This window comes from Teleopsis dalmanni, chromosome 1 (assembly GCF_002237135.1).
Source record: "Teleopsis dalmanni isolate 2A chromosome 1, ASM223713v2, whole genome shotgun sequence".
Classification (NCBI taxonomy): Eukaryota; Metazoa; Arthropoda; class Insecta; order Diptera; family Diopsidae; genus Teleopsis; species Teleopsis dalmanni.
The window spans coordinates 97,173,202-97,190,348 of NC_051846.1; the positions used below are offsets into that span (position 1 = coordinate 97,173,202).

A 17,147-nucleotide genomic window follows, 5' to 3' on the forward strand; every position below is an offset into this window, starting at 1 on the left:
AATTGTCTTGGATTGACTGTAAATAATAATAATGATAATGGACCAGTAACATTAACCAACAACAGTCGAAGATAAAAGCACTCAGTGTGTCTTCGATGAACTGTAAATAAGCGTTCGATTTAAATAAATTGAGACATGCATTAACTGGTGAAACTTGCTTGCGGGGCATCTATTTTTTTGTTTGAGCCCATGTGAAATAGCGTGGTACTTGTGAATAGAGTAATGTTCTTGCAAAGGCACCAAAATCATCCGTACTATTACAAAATTCAAAAAATGCAGTGAGTGTAGATTTAGGTGGATTTACCACGATCAATCACTGTCTCGTTCGTGAAAAATACACGCTGACCGTTTTCAAGATGGACGGCTAACTGAACAGCTGCTGGATCCCGTTCTTGAATTAGAAAACCGAAGATACGCCAAGCAGCTTCATTGGAGCTGATGTACCGAACAATTTGGTAGAGCGTAATTTCACCGTTTTTGTTCATTGGAGGAGCATTTACATTAGTATTTTCTACTCTAAACGCAGCCATATCACTGCCTTTATAGACATACTTGTAAATATATTTGATGCTCTTCACAGAACTGCAAAACTCAACAATAATATGAGCATTGTATGTCTTGCTTAGCAGAGGCGAATACGGCACCACCCGCCATTGTCCCCTATTATCGGGATTTCTTCGACGATATATTGGATATCCGTCGGTATTTGTTATAGTATCATTAGTGAAATCTTTAGAAAAATTTTAGTACATTTTCCATCTGCCATGCAAGGCGAAGACGAAGAAACGAAGTGGATGTAATGCTCGATGTACTTGTTGGCGTAGTTACATAAAATATTAAGAAAAAAATTTTTCTTTTTCAAAAATATAAACAACATTTATGTCAAAAAAATAAAAAATTTTTTGTCAAAGCAATAAGGATATTTTTGCTGGGTAGGGACTCCCTAATCACTTTAGCGGTATGAAAAATAGATAGTACCCGATTCTCAGACCTACTGAATACACCTATAAAATTTGGTAAAAATCGGTAAAGCCGTTTCGGAGGAGTACGGTAACTAATATTGTGACATGGAAATTTTATATATAAGACCGCAAACAGACATCGTTTGGCCTTGTGACTTATTGATGGTCTTTGCAAATGCCAATCTAATAGGAAATTGAACGCGTTTGAATTAAATTGGCTTGTCTGTGAGAATCATTGGAATTCATGGCAATAAAACTTTTTCGTTTCGGAACTTGCCATTCAAAATGGTGGCTTCGATAATGTTTTTCATCAATTTTTTAATTACCAATCGCGTACTATTGCATAGCCGTGGTAGGTTCAAATTCCGAAGTAAAATAATCGGTAATCCAACTTTCAGTCGTAAAATGTGTGGTGGCATGCCTGGCAAATCCAGTGAGTTTAAAAACTCTGCTGGATAGTTTACAACTTCGTTGGTATCACAAACTGTATCGATCGATTTGTATGATATTAAGTCGCCTGGCAATATCTGTTTTATCTTGAAGTTTAATTCATCAACGTCCACGTTTTTTTTGCTGCTAATGGCTCTTTCTCCCAGCCACCCATGATTTATGTATTGTATGTGTACATCTGGAAATACGCGGTCAATGAGAGCATTTTGGGAATCAACGATAGTGCAGAAATTAGGGGGCAGTTTTATGAATTCAGTATTTTCATAGACAACAACTTTTCATATCATAGCAAGTTTTCTTTTTCAAAAATATAAAAAAATTTATGTCAAAAAAAAAATTTTTGTTAAAGCAATTAAGATATTTTTGCTGGATAGGGACACCCTAATCACTTTAGCGGTATGAAAAATAGATAGTAGCCGATTTCCAAACCTACTGAATACGCATATAAAATTTGATAAAAATCGGTAAAGCCGTTTCGGAGGAGTACGGTAACTAACATTTTGAGAATGTTAATTTTATATATAAGATGTTATTAATATTTTAATTTTATAAAACATAAATATAAAATATAATTCATCCAAATAATTTTTAGTATTTTATATAAAAATTAATAGAAAAGGTAAAATTGAAAAGGTAAATAAATGTACAGCGCTGATATGTTGCATTATAAATTTGAAAAGGTAAGCTAACATGTCATGAAAATTTGATTTTACTTATGTTATATATAGGTAAATATTGAATTCAACTTAAATTCAATATAATTTAATAGTAGTTATAATAAGTAAGTTTTATAGCACACCTACTATTTGCATATATAACCACTTATGCAAATGAGTAATCAAAATCTTGCCCCAAAGAGAAGATATACGATAAGCATTCCAAATAAACGAAATGCTTATCTGGTAATAGTAGCATCTAACACAATGCCCCCGAAAATAGTATTATCCGATAAAAACTGTTCAAACATTGCATCTTCTGCAGCATCGCTTGCAATTCCCAATACAGTCAGTTCCAAAAGTAAAATAAAGATCCAAACAGGCATGAAACGCTATGTCAATATGAAACGGAAACTTAGTCCTCAAAAAAGCAATTCAAAAAGTGTTAAAATAAATAAAACTGACAAAGATAGTGCACCCATGCATCGTCTACCAAAAAGTTTAAACCTAGTTACACTCTTTGCACGTTCGATTGGAAATAATACGTTTTATATTGTTCATATAATAAGAGGCAATATACATGAAACCAAAATCCGAATCGACACCGAGAACAATTTTAGGGACATAACTAAATATTTCGATTGCAGCAAGAAAAATCACTACACAACCATCTGATGTAGAATCCATCGAGATAACAAATACCCTAAGCGAAAAAGGCTTCAGCACTAGAGGAGTTATAAATATTATTAATAAAGATAAAATACCACAACCTATGTTTAAAGTTAAACTTCACCTGGAAGCTTCTAAGCTTAAAAAAAATGAGAGCCATCCTATCTACAATCTACAATATTTACTTTACCGCGGAATTAGCATTGAGAAACTCCACAAAAAAAATGGTCCGGTGTAGTGCACTCGCATTTGCCGAGCTTCACTGTAGTTCCGAATGCGAATAAAACAGCATTTAAGGATACCAACTCCAAAAAATGTAGCAACTGCAGTGAAAATCACATCGCAAACTATAGAGGCTATCATATTTATAAAGAATTGAAGCACAGGTTAACTCTGCAGAAGGAAGCTTTGCGTAATCCCACAACAAGTACTTGTATAAAATTAGTTGAAGTTGTGAAACACTTGTCTACTAATCCTATTACACCAAGTGTTTTATATGCTAGTTTGGAAATGATGATCTTTACTCTCTCCCAGAGTGTTGTAGTATGAATGAGAAGGATGTTATTTTATGTTGTGATTTCTTATGAATACCGTAAATCCAATATTGTTGTGATATTTGTGAAGAAGACCGACTGCGCCAATTTATGTTATGGTTTAATTTTAATGGAATGTTAATTTATGTTGTGGTTTTACTGATGATCGATGATATTACGGTTTTTTTGCCCATAAATATAAGTTACAATAAAACACTGTGGCTATTCACTCGTTCAAATAAATCTCATTATAGTTGCTACTCTATAACATTTCACAGTCAAATATTTTCAATATGAAGTTATGTTATTATTTTTTCACTTTATATATTCCGTAATATACGTTATGATCAAAAAAGAACGAGAATTAAAAAAAAAAACTCAAAGTTTTAATTTTTAATAATTTTCTTTATTATCGCCTTCAAAGTACTCTCCTTCTGCAGCAATACATGCATGCCAACGCTTGATCCAATTTTCCATGCAAGTTTTATAGGTAGCCGAAGGTATAGCCTTTAGTTCACGCATCGAATTCTCTTTTATGGCCTCTATTGTGTCAAAACGTTTTCCGCGCAATGGCAATTTGAGTCGGCGGAAGAAGAAAAAGTCACACGGGACCATATCTAGAGAGTACGGTGCTTGGTTGATGATAGTGGTGAAGTTTTTGGCTAAAAACTGAGACAAAACCAAAGCTGTCGTGGTGTCGTGGTGTGAACTCCACGAGTTTTTCTTCCATAAATCTGGCCTCTTTTTGCGAATGTCCTCACGCAAACGTCGATTGTTGTTTGGTGGGCATGTCAAATTCATAGAAACATATCTTATTACCAGTTATGATGCGTTCTATGAATGTAGGGTCACTATCTGCGTTGGAAATCATTTCTTTGGCTACATCACAACAAGGTGTTTTTTGAATGAAATTCAGCTTTTTATGTACCAGCCGAGAAGCGGTGAGTTTCAAACCAAAAACATCAGTTAAAATGTGTTCGGTCGATCCATATGAGATGCCCAACAACTCTCCAATCTCTCTAATCCGTTCACAACGATTTTCCAACACGATCTGCTTTGCCGATTCAATGTTTTCTTCAGTAACAGATGTTGTAGGGCGGCCAGGGATCTCATCATGGTCCAAGCTTGTACGACCGTCTTGGAATCTTTTAAAGCATTTGTATATTCGTGGTTGCGACACACAAATCACCAAAGGCCTTTTTTAACATTTTCAACGTTTCGGCACACTTGAATGCATTTTAAGTGTGAAAATATACGATGAAGAATAAAAACGGAGATGGCAATGTCAATAGTTTTTATTCTGATATAAAAACTTGTATGTTATATATATATTCTTTTATATATTGTTGTTATATTATTAAATAGTTTTGTTTTGTTTTTTTTATTACGATTGTTATCACAATAAAGCAAGTAATCATAAAAAATCATTAGGTTATGGGCTCAGAACACAGCCCACTGCGCAATAAATAAATAAGAAAAAGTTTTTTTAGTTGTCTCGTTGCAGCGTATAAAAATATTTTTGGTTATCAAAAATAACCTCGTTTTTGTGTTCATTGCAATTTTCGTGTTTCCAGTCATCATGGACAAGAAAGATAATAATTTTAGCGGTCACATTCTGAATGGATCGAATTATCGGTTATGGAACTTCCAAATCACAGCATATATGAAGGCAATGAAAAATATAGAGGTTCAAATCAGAGGAAAAGTTAAAAGAACTATACGAAAGAAATGAAAGAAGAGCTATAAATGCTATTATTCAATCATTGTGGCAGATTATGTTGCAAAAGTTAATCAATTAGCATCAGAAATTGAACAACAAGGTGAGAAATTGTCGGACAAATTGAAAAAGTATGTCCCAAATATAAAAATTTTGCAAACAAATACCAAAAAGATAGTGGCAAATGTAGTAAAGACAAAGATAAAAATGATTTATGTACCGTTGAATATAGTGACGAAAAAGAATCAAGCCCTTGGTATGCAGGCTCGGATGCGTCAAGTCATATGACGTTTCATCGTGAATGGTTTGCAGAAAAAATATGATGGCGGTAATGTGGTCGAAGTTGCTAACAACTGCAGTTTGAAAATAAGTAGAATAGGTACAGTATTGATTGATGCGAGAGTAAATAATCAGTGGGAGGTACGTAGAGAATGTACTTTATGTTTCGGATTTTAAACAAAATTTATTTTCAACAGCGGTTTTGACAGATGAAGGTGTCAAGATTCTAATCGATAATCTTGGATGCCAGATTATTGATAAATCAAACAATGTCGTTGCAGTTGGTAAGCGCTGTGAGTTGAATCAACTAAAAATTAATTTTCGTTTACACATAAACGGTCTGACAACAACACTGGCACAGACGTTTGGGTCACATAAACGTTGATTCAATTAAAAAAATTTGCAAAGATAGTTCAGCTGCTGGTATTAATTTGTCAGACAACGAAAATTTTTTTTTTGTGAAGATTGTCTGTATGGAAAATTGATAAGATCAACGCATAAACTGTCAATGGTGCGACAATCAGAGAAGTGTTTATGCACGTAGATCTATGTGAACCAATAGAGGAGATTGGAGTCGGAGGTATGCGTTATTTTATGTTAATTAAAGATGAAGTAACTTCATTCCGTCATACATATTTACTTAAATCGAAAGGTGAAGTATTTGACTGTTTAAATTCGTTCATTGGTATGGTTAAAAATATTTATGATACACGTATTAAACATTTTCAATTTGACAATGGTACTGAATTTGAAAATCATGAGGTCAAACATTTATTAAAGAATAAGGGTATTCTGATAGAATATATAACCGCTTATACTCCAGAACAAAATGGTAAAATTGAACGAGATAATCATACTGTGCAAGAAAGTGCAAGGACAATGTTAATTACAAGTGGATTACCGAAAATGTTATGACCAGAAACAGTGCGTACAGTTACATATTTATTGAATCGCACTACAAACAGCAAATGTATTGGTACAACACCATATGAAAAATGGTTCGGTAAAAAACCATATTTTGGTCACGTTAAAATTTTTGGAACAGAGTGCTTTATGTAAGTCCCGCAACAAGTGGACAAAAGAAATGGGATTTAAAAGCTAGAAAAGTGTTTTTAGTTGGATACGAAGCAACAATTAAAAACTTTCGGTTGTACGGTCCACATAGTAAAAAAGCTTTGCTTAGTTGTGACGTGCGTTTTAACGAAACAAAGCCAATGAAATATGTGATTAAAGAAGAAAGTGATGATGAAAACGGAATCATACTCGAAAAAGACAACAAACATGAAACACTGCAACAAGAGAATGTCATAATCGAGGAAAGTGAAAAATTCAGTAAAGACGTTAGAGACCATGATCAATCCAACAAGAAGGACCTCATGGATGATGAGGTTGACAGAAGTAATTCAAGGTATGAGATTCGTCCTAAAATCAATAAGCCGCAACGTTATGTTGAAACTGGTTACTCAGCAATTGTATTTGCACCAAAAACTTATGAAGAAGCAATACAATCAACAGAGGCGCAGCAATGAAAGTGTGCGATGGACGATGAATTTGATTCGTTGATTAAAAACCGTAGTTGGATTCTAGTTAATCCACCCAAAGAACATAAATGATTGATAATCGTTGGGTGCTCAAAATAAAAGAGAATACTTATGGAACGGTCAATTTTCAAAGCAAGATTAGTAGTTCGTGGTTTCACACAACAATATGGAGTGGATTATGAGAAAACTTTCAGTTCTGTCGTGAAACTTACACCAGTTCGTGCAATATTATCAGTAGCAGCCATAAATAATATGCAATTGAAACAGTTTGATATAAAGACGGCGTTTTTACATGCTGAGTTGAAAGAAACTGTATATATGCAACAGCCAGTTAGTTACAACGACAACAGTGATCGTGTTTGTAAACTCATCAAAAGTTTATATGGGCTTAAACAGGCGTCGCGCTGTTTGAATCAAAAGTTTACATTATTTATTCGTCAATTTCATTTCACAGTAAGTAGTTATGATCCATGTATGTTTATTCGTCGCAATAAAAGAGGGATGGCCGTTTTGGCTCTTTACGTCGACGATGGATAGTCACGAACAGTGCTGAAAAAATTGATTCAATAATTTCATATTTACAGAAGCTCAATTTTCCATTTTTTAGTCCAACTAATAATTTGATCAATGGAATGTTGCGTTGCTTCTGTTAATTCGTTTATGGTGTTTCCAGTGGTAAGGATCGCTGTATTATCTGCAAACGTGGCAATAACACTTTCTGGTGGGACTTGCAGGTCAGCTGTGTAAATCGCAGAGTGAATGGGCCAGTCCATTGAACATGGTCGAAAAAAAGAATGCAACTTGGCGACCTTGTGGTGACTATCGACGTCTTAATGCGCAGACAATAACTGATCAGTGAAATGTTGTGCAATATTTCACGCAGACATTTAGCGATAAGTGTATATTTACAACACTGAACTTAGAAAGGGCATATTATAATATACCGATTGCCCCAAGGATAGGGAAAAAACATCGCTACTCCATTTGGCTTATTCAAATTTAATGTTACGACCTTTGGACTCTGCAATGCTGCCCAAACCTTCTAACGTCACATGGACCAAGTACTTAGAGGACTCGACTTGGTGATTTCTTACATTGATGACATCTGTATCGCTTCATCAAATGAATCAGAACATTACCAACACATGCGCATAGTATTCGAGCGACTTCAACAGTACGGACTTAAGCAGAACGTTTCAAAATGCGTCTTTGGTCAACAAGAAATAACGTTTCTCTGTCATACCATCAACTAACAAGGCATACGCCCATCAAAGAAGAGAGTAGAAGCAATACTTAACTTCCCAAAACCAAACACGGTTCAGGAATTCAGACGATTTCCAGCTACGGTTAATTTCTATCAATGTTTCATACCTGGTGCGGTCGCAACTCAAAATACATTGCAAAAACTTTTAAAAATAAATAAAAAGAATGATAAAAATCAATTGGAATGGACAGAAGACGCAAAATTGGCCTTTGTTACATACAAAAAAGCACTCGCAGATGCAAGTACATTAGAACATCCAACCACAGATGGTAAACTGGTACTCTACGTCCATGCAAGCAACTCAGCAGTAGGTGCAGCACTACACCACATATGCAATGGACAGATCGAACCTCTCGGTTTTTATTCAAAGCGTCTAACCGAGACTCAAAAACGATAAAGCACTATGATAGAGAATTGCTTGCCAATTACCAAGTTATTAAACAGTTTGTGCACATGATCGAAGGTAGAAAATGAATAGTTTTGAAGGACCACAAGTCTATTATTTTTGCGTTCCAACAGAAATCTGAAAAGGTATCTCCAAGGCAGTTAAGGCACCTGGATTTCATAAGGCAGTTCACGACAGACATACAACACATCGCCGGAAAAAATAACAACGTAGCAGATTTACTTTCACGTATTGAAGAAATAAATGACTGCTAATAGATCGATTTCAACAAGTTTGCTGAGAGCCAGAAAGACGCTGAATTAAAAAACTTGTTAACTAAAAATCAGACATCGTTGGAACTCAAGTGGATCAGCATGCCAAACTCTATGAATCCAATTGCATGCGATGTGTCAACTCACGGAGCACGTCCCTGGGTTCTTCAAGGACATGGACAGTAAGTTTTCCGGGAGATACACAATCTGGGACATCCAGGAAGTAAATCATCGATCAAACAAATATGTGAGCGTTTCGTTTGGTATCCAGGTATCCAGATATAATAAAACAATAATTGGTAGTTTCAAGCTACCAGAGCAACGATATTCCTTTCTATATATCGATATCACAGAGCCATCACCAATGTCAAATGGATTCAACTACTGTTTAACGGTTATTGATCGCTTTACCAGATGGCCAGTTGCTATCCCTATGGCCGATATTAATGCAAGCACAGTAGCGGAAACATTACTGGAGGGTTGGATTGCACATTACGACGTGCCGTCTGAAATAATGACCGACCAAAGTCGACAATTCGAGACAAAATTATTCAATGAACTCAAGAGGCTAATTGGCACAAAACACCTTAGAACAAGTCCATATCATCCACAAGCAAATGGAATTGTCGAACGTTTTCACCGCACATTTAAAACAGCTTTAAAGTGCCGATCCAAGCAAAAGTAGACGGATGAACTACCAGTAGTGCTACTCGCACTGAGAAACGCATACAAAAACGACATCAAGGCGACTCCTTCAGAAATGGTTTATAGCATGACACTTACATTACCAGGTGAATTTTTCGAAAGACATGTCAAATTCGGAATTCGTATAATCACTACAATTCGTAGTGATCAACTAACTAAGACCAGTACCTACGACAAATCACTCTATATCAAAAACATTTGTACAACCGTATCTTAAAAAATGTGATCATGTTTATCTACGCGATGACACTATTCGACCACCTCTCAAAGCATCTTACGATGGATCATTTAAGGTAACCGATCGCGACGATAAGCTGATGACCATTATACGGAAAGACAAACCAGTACGTGTAAGTATAGATCGGGTCAAAGTTGCCTATCTCTGCGATGACGAGCAAAAATCAAATCAACATCAGACAGCACGACATTCTTGTGCTCATCGAAAAGCAGACGAAAATAACCAGAAGCATCATACAAAAAGAAGTCAAACATCGTCTTGCGGCAGCCGAATTTGGTTGCCAGTTCGATTTGCTGAGAATGTTTAATAAGTGGCATAGGATCACTAATTATATCGTGACATTGCTTCACTCAGCCACTGGAGAGGGAGTGGTGTGGCTCACGAGTCTTTCAACTTCAAACGCAATTTTAGTTTGAAGATCTCGTTTGAAAATTGCACTTAAGGCAATTCCCTATTTCTCGCCAAGCATTAACATACCTATACAACCATTTAATGCAATTTTTTTATAAGTGAACCTGGTATTTCTTTTCCATTTTAAGTTTTTCTACTTATAATTTAATTGTAATGTTTTACCTGATAAGCGTCCAAATTTTTTTAGTTAAATCATGATTAAGTAAGTCTCTATATGATTTAGTAAATAAGACATCATTTTCTTGTTTTTCCAAAATAAACCAAAATTGATCATACTTTAAAGTTATGTGAGTATTTCATGCTTTCTGATATTAGTGTTTAAAAGATTTCAGCTTTAATTCCATGTTAATATATTTTATTTTTTTTAGCTAAATGTCATATAACAGTAAATTTATAGTACATGTTTTAGATTTAAATCTTTAATATTTTCCATTATTTAATGAACCAAAACCCTTCATTTTACAGGAAAACCTACATTCACCTGAAATATTTGTTACGTCATTGGAAAGTGTTACAAGTTCTGTTATCGGCGCTCTATATGGTGTTGTTAAAGTTAATGATAAAGATATTGGTCGAAATGGAGTCATTAAAATAATGGAAATTGTGAACGGCGATCCAGAAAATGTATTTCAAATTGTACCAACTTCTAACAAACATGAATTTTATATTAAAGTAAGCAAATATGCTACATTACCAAAACCACCATTTACATATAATCTTACAATTCGAGCAGAAGATGATGGAATACTTTCTCGACAAACTTTCAAAAATATTTTAGTTCCAATTTTTTCAGTTGAGGAAAATTTGCCAGTATTTACAAAAGAAATTTATGAAGTGTCAATTCCAGAAACCTCTCCACCATCAATGCCAATTATACGATTAAAAGTTATGGAACCGTTTTATCAAAAAAATTATGTAATATCTCTAACTATAATTGGTGGAAATGAAGACAATACTTTCAAAATTAATCCGGACTCTGGAATGTTGTACACACAAAAATGCTTAGATGCTGAAAAAAGATCTCTTTATACGCTCATTATATCCGCCATATATCAGACAAATTTAAGACCTACAAAGCAGTCTTCTGCAAAAGTAAAAATTAATGTAGAAGATATGAATGACAACGATCCTGTGTTTGAGCATATTAATCGTACAATATTTATTAGAGAAAATGAACCAGCGGGAACAGCTGTAGTAAAACTTATTGCGAGAGATAGGGATAGTGGGGAAAATTCATATATTTCCTACAGTATAACTAATTTTGATGATGTTCCATTTGAAATTGATCATTTCACTGGAATAATAAAATTAACTAAATTGATTGATTACGAAACAATGCGTAGAGTTTATATTTTGAATGTACGAGCCTCAGATTGGGGCTTGCCTTATCGTCGCCAAACAGAAGAAGAACTTGTAATTACAGTAACAGATATAAATGATAATAGACCACAATTTGAAAAAATTAACTGTACAGGAGTTATACAACAAAATACCCCTATTGGCACTGCTATATTTACTATATCCGCTATTGACTTTGATTATGGAGACTTAATTACTTATGGAATTATATCTGGTAGTGAAGACTCATGCTTTAATGTTGAGCCTACTACTGGGGTATTATCTGTTGGGTGTGACTTAACAGATGTTCAACTAAGATATCGTCAAATAATAGTATCTGCATCAGATGGAGCCCATGTTTCGAACGAAATGATACTAACTGTAACACTAACTAAAACCTTTTCAATTAATTATTTTAACTATTATAGCAATATTGAATGTATAGAAACAGGTGTTGCTAACAGATTAGCTGAAATAATAACATATGGTAAAAGAAGTAATACTAATTACAGTCACCAAACATCTAAATATCTATCATTATCACCAAGTAGATATGGCGAAAATATTCATTCACCTGAATTTGTTAAGTTTCCACAGAAAATATTAATAAATGAAAATTTAGCATTAGGTGAAGTTGTAATAAAAATTCAAGCAAACGATAGAGATTTGGGATACAATGGAAAACTAGTGTTTGCTATTTTAGATGGAGACTATGATTCTGTATTTAGAATAGATCAAGATACGGGTGAAATTCAAATTATAGGATATTTAGATCGAGAAAGGCAGGATGAGTATTTACTTAATATAACTGTATTCGACATGGGTTCGCCTAAAAAGTGTACTTCAAAAATTCTTATTGTTTCTATATTAGACAATAATGATAACCAACCGATGTTTCAAAAGTATCATATTACATTGCAGCTTTCGGAAACTATCCTGAACGACTCTGAAGTTATTTGTCTTAATGCTTCTGATACTGATATAGGAAAAAATTCTATCATAAAATATTTTATAGTACCCACAACTAAGGACTTCCAAATTAATGAAAAAACTGGATGCGTATACACGAATAATCCATTAGATAGAGAAATACAAGAAAAATATGAGTTGCATGTTATTGCAAAAGATGGAGGAATACCAACATTATCTTCTGAAGCTTTAATAAAAATATTTATTCAAGATGTAAATGACAACTCCCCAATTTTTGGAGTTCAGGAATTGTTATTTAAAGTTAGGGAAGACATTCCGAAAGGAACTGTAATTGGGTTAATTGAAGCAAATGATTTTGATGCTGGATTAAATGGAGATATATATTACTATTTAAAACATGAAAATGTAAATGAGAAAGACTTGTTTAGCATCGATAAATTAACTGGTGTTATACGAACTATTAACTATTTAGACTATGAATCTCGCCAAATTCATAACCTTGTAGTTAGCGCTACTGACCTAGGTTCACCACCATTAACTACACATATCGCTGTTGTGGTAGAAGTTATTGATATAAATGAAAATCGGTTTTCTCCAGAATTTGATGATTTTGTTTTTAATTTCAATGCAAAAGAAGATGCACCTAGAGGAACCATAATTGCTAATATTACTGCAAAGGACTTGGACACTAGTGATTCTGATTCAAAAATCTCATATTCTATTCGAGGTGGCAATGGAATAGGAGTTTTTGCTGTTAACGACCAAGGTAAGTTCAGTAAATAATATTTTTTAAGTTTGTACTAAAAAGGAAAACAATGTGTTCATGATTTCATCGTATTCAATATAAAAAATTTAATTTACAAAATATTTTCTGTAAAAGTTACATTAAAAATATAAACTGTTTTCAAATTGACTAAATTTGACTTACTTTTTCATGTTTTAGTTAAAATCATTTTTTAATCTCAAAAATTATTTAATAAGGTGTTTTTCACAATTTCATTGTCAAGTGGTTTGGATGAACATCTCGTTTCATTTGGCAGAGTTTAGCTATAATTTGTCGAAGACGCTGAAATAGCTTAACGAATTTTTTTGCGGCAAATTATGCCGAAGTTGCCAAGTTAATTGAGTGTTAGCAGGTGTCACAAAAATACTTCTCATCTTGCGGTGAAGATATGGGACTACGGTTTAATGATCTTTTGGTTCGAAATCGGATTATCAATAGTTTAGAAGACAAATTAAAATATACATTCAACGCAGAACTATTATTTCAAAAAGTATTGAGTTCAGCTACTTATTTTAATGAACGAAAATTAAGTCGAAGGGAGATTGTATAATTGCATAATTCAAACACTCGCATTTGTTTTCTACTCCTTCATATTTCAACATCCGATATGTGATTGTTACAGAAATACCTATTATTATCATTATTTCCTATTATAACCAAACTAATACAATTATTTTCCTGTGCTTTAATTTCTGAAATCTACTATATATAATTGTTAAATAAAATTACACAAATTTAATTAGTAAGAAGAATATGCTCACTTTAATAAGGGCAATACAATTGCTTACAAATTGGAGATCTGTAAAAATAAAAACGACAAGAAAAAAAAATTCAAAACGAAACTCCCCACTATTGTTGAAAATAACGTACTGGCTTACTGGTTATATGGTCATCTCTTTACTGTTGCGGAGATTTTCGTAGCTTATAAAGAATTCTAGCTTTAGCTTATCTGCGGAAAATGTTATATGCTTGTCTCCCATACTAATCACATAGTTCTGTCAATAACAGCACCAGAACTTTAACGGATTTCTGAATAATATTTCTGTTGGATTTTCGTTAATATCTGAGTTCCAGTAATTCTAACAAAAAAGGACTGAGTTCAGTCATTTGATCCTTTTGGCTCTTTTCCAGCGTTCGTTGGAATCATTTCACAATGCTCGTTTGTGGATGAAAGACAATCGTATGCATGGGTGTGAATCTTCGTTTATTCCCGAGACATAGTGCATTCGAACTGACGTCCCAGATTGGTCATTATTGAGTATAAGGAATCAAAATTTGTGAACCAGTCATTGTTGAATAATAGTGCTTTTTGCTTCGCAGAAATAATTATTAAAGGCCGTTATACATTAAAATCGATTGATGGACTGAGGGCGCAAAGCTTGCTACACGAAAATGGTTTGAGAATAACTGTAGTGGTATGGTATGAGTATTTCACACCCTAAATTTATTTATTCTACCTCATATAATTGTTGAGATATTTAAAATATCAAAAGCACTCAATTTTGACTCAATTTTTCAAATAAGTCGAATGAAGTTACAATCGTATTTTTAGGAATACCAGCAGCACCTATTTGTATCTAAGTAGAATTTCTATAAGTTAATTCTAGAAAAAACAGGATTCACATTCAATATGGATATGATATCTTGTATGTATGAAAGGGGATTTCGGTTAAGCTTCAGCCACAGCTGACATGGCTGCTAACTTTCATTGCTTTCACAAACCAAGTGTAATGCACTGGCTCAACGTCTCTTTGTGTTGTAGCTTTCTCCATTTCTCCGGGTTCTCTTTTATTAAGTGGTGTGAACATGTGAATACTGATGCACCAATAGTCTCGATGTAGTGCTTTACAGTTTTACCGTAGACCATTAATTGGCTTTTGTAATCCACCAACCGTTAGCACTTGAGATTCATTACCAGGGTGTCACATCTGAGAAAACCTGTATTTCAATGGAATAGCTAACATCTGCGACTACATAAGTTCATTGAAATTCTCTGTGCTAATCCTTAGAAGTTACTATACATGATTATTGTTTAATATGCCAGTAATAATATAATAGATAAAGTAATGACCACGCATCAGTTCCAAGGTTTAAAACTCTATTAAAACTTATTAACATTGTTCATCAATTCATAAAATTTGCATACAATTTTCAAAACAACAACCAATAAAATAGAAATATAGCTAATAAAGCTCATTGCTGCAGAAACAGATCACAAAGAAAACTTTGACGCATATTCTTTTTTAGACACGTTTCAATTGAATTTTTTACCATTTTACAAGTTATTTGGCGTTGTTAATTTCAGTTATTATAATAACAACACAGTTATAGCATTGACAGACGAGCACACTAAATTATCATTAAGCAGCCTTAAATGATAATTTTAAAAATACTCTGACAGACGGTATAAATTGTCATTAAGAAGTTGCTGTATCATATGTTTTTTGTTATTGAAAAAGCAAAAGAAAGAATTTTAAATTCAAAATGGATAAGCAAGAAAAATTAAAGAAACTTGCTTTAATTAAATATAAAATATATATAAAAAATATAAAATATATAAAAATATATCGAGTATTTACATTTACCAATGTTTCCAAATATGTTATTTAAAACTGCTAAATGAGCAAATAAATTATAATTTAGCCCCTTAATGATAATTTAGCTCCCGTCTGTCAATGCTATTAAATTTTGAAACGTAAAACATGTCAGCAGCTTCCAATAAATAGAAATAAAATACATACCAATAATATACCAAATACAAAATTACGCCAGCAAAATTCAGATTTAACCATGATTATTACCTAAGAAAAGTTAAGTGACACTAAATTTATTTAATTGTTTTAATGATTTTGCTAGCTAGTCACACTGTCATTTAGTAATAAGTCACATTTTTTTTTATATTTTGTGTTTATGCCAGTTAAGTCACCAGTCATGGATCATCGAAAAATGCAGTTATGCATTGTCAGTTTTTTTTTGTTGATTATTGGATTTAAGAAAGTATTTAATGTTTCACGACCTATTATATCAGTATTTGAATAATACATGATTTAATTTTTTAAAAAACTAACTCTTGTATGTAAACCAGAATTTATTTATTTCAAAGAAGTACAGAATGAACTATCATTGTGTTATAATAATTTCCTCCTCTCTGTGATTAGTTGATATTACAAGTGGTCAAACTAATCGATATATAGTGATTTCGGATAAAACTACTCAAATCATTCATCGTAATTAAGATCATGGATCTGAGTTAATATCATGTAACATAAACAATAGTTTTTGAAGAAACTCAATGAAGAGAAATTGTAATTTTTTCATTTAAATATATTATCTTTTCAGGTTCTATTTATATCGTATCACATTTGGATGCTGAAACAATATATAGCTATTGGATTACATTATGTGCTCAAGATCATGGAATAGTTTCATTAAGCAGTTGTGTACAGGTAATGTAAATTTATGTTAACTCTATTCAACTAACCACCAAGATTTTTCTGTAGGTTTATGTGTTTATCGAAAATGTGAATGACAATGTGCCATTAACTGACATGCCGGTGTATTTTACAACGGTTTTAGAAAGAAGCCAACCATATACAAAAATTATACAATTACAAGCTCTAGATGCAGATAATGATCCGTCCTCAGTAATAACTTATAAAATTGTTTCTGGCAACTCTGAGAAATTCTTCCTCATAAATGCGACAACAGGTATAATTTTTTACAAATTTTTTTTGACATAAATTAATAATATTTATGAGTAACAAAAAATGTATGTAATATTGAAGTCTTACAAGCCAATTCTAGCAAAGATTGCCAGAAGTTTTCCATAAGATCTTTGTATGATCGCCAGAAAGACGATTTGCTACTCTTTTAAGAAGAATCATCATTTGTAATTCGTGGTATAAAGCTGTGTGTTATTATTTCTATCATTGTGAAATCAATAACAGCTGTTAATTCAAGTAAACAGTTGAATATTGATACAAAAGTGATGCAAAACAGCAAGATGTGTTTTC

General features: G+C 33.1%; 1 protein-coding gene across 1 annotated transcript; it reads left to right on the forward strand.

Annotated features, from left to right (window-relative positions):
- Nucleotides 1–8,830: 8,830 nt before the first annotated feature.
- LOC119689608 (fat-like cadherin-related tumor suppressor homolog) lies at nucleotides 8,831–16,842 on the forward strand (the record flags this gene model as incomplete). Its single annotated transcript, XM_038104477.1, is given in 6 exon segments — nucleotides 8,831–8,910; nucleotides 9,143–9,409; nucleotides 9,594–9,972; nucleotides 10,548–13,116; nucleotides 16,474–16,580; nucleotides 16,635–16,842. Coding segments are annotated over 6 exon segments (3,610 nt in total), but the record flags the coding sequence as incomplete, so codon positions are not given.
- Nucleotides 16,843–17,147: the final 305 nt, after the last annotated feature.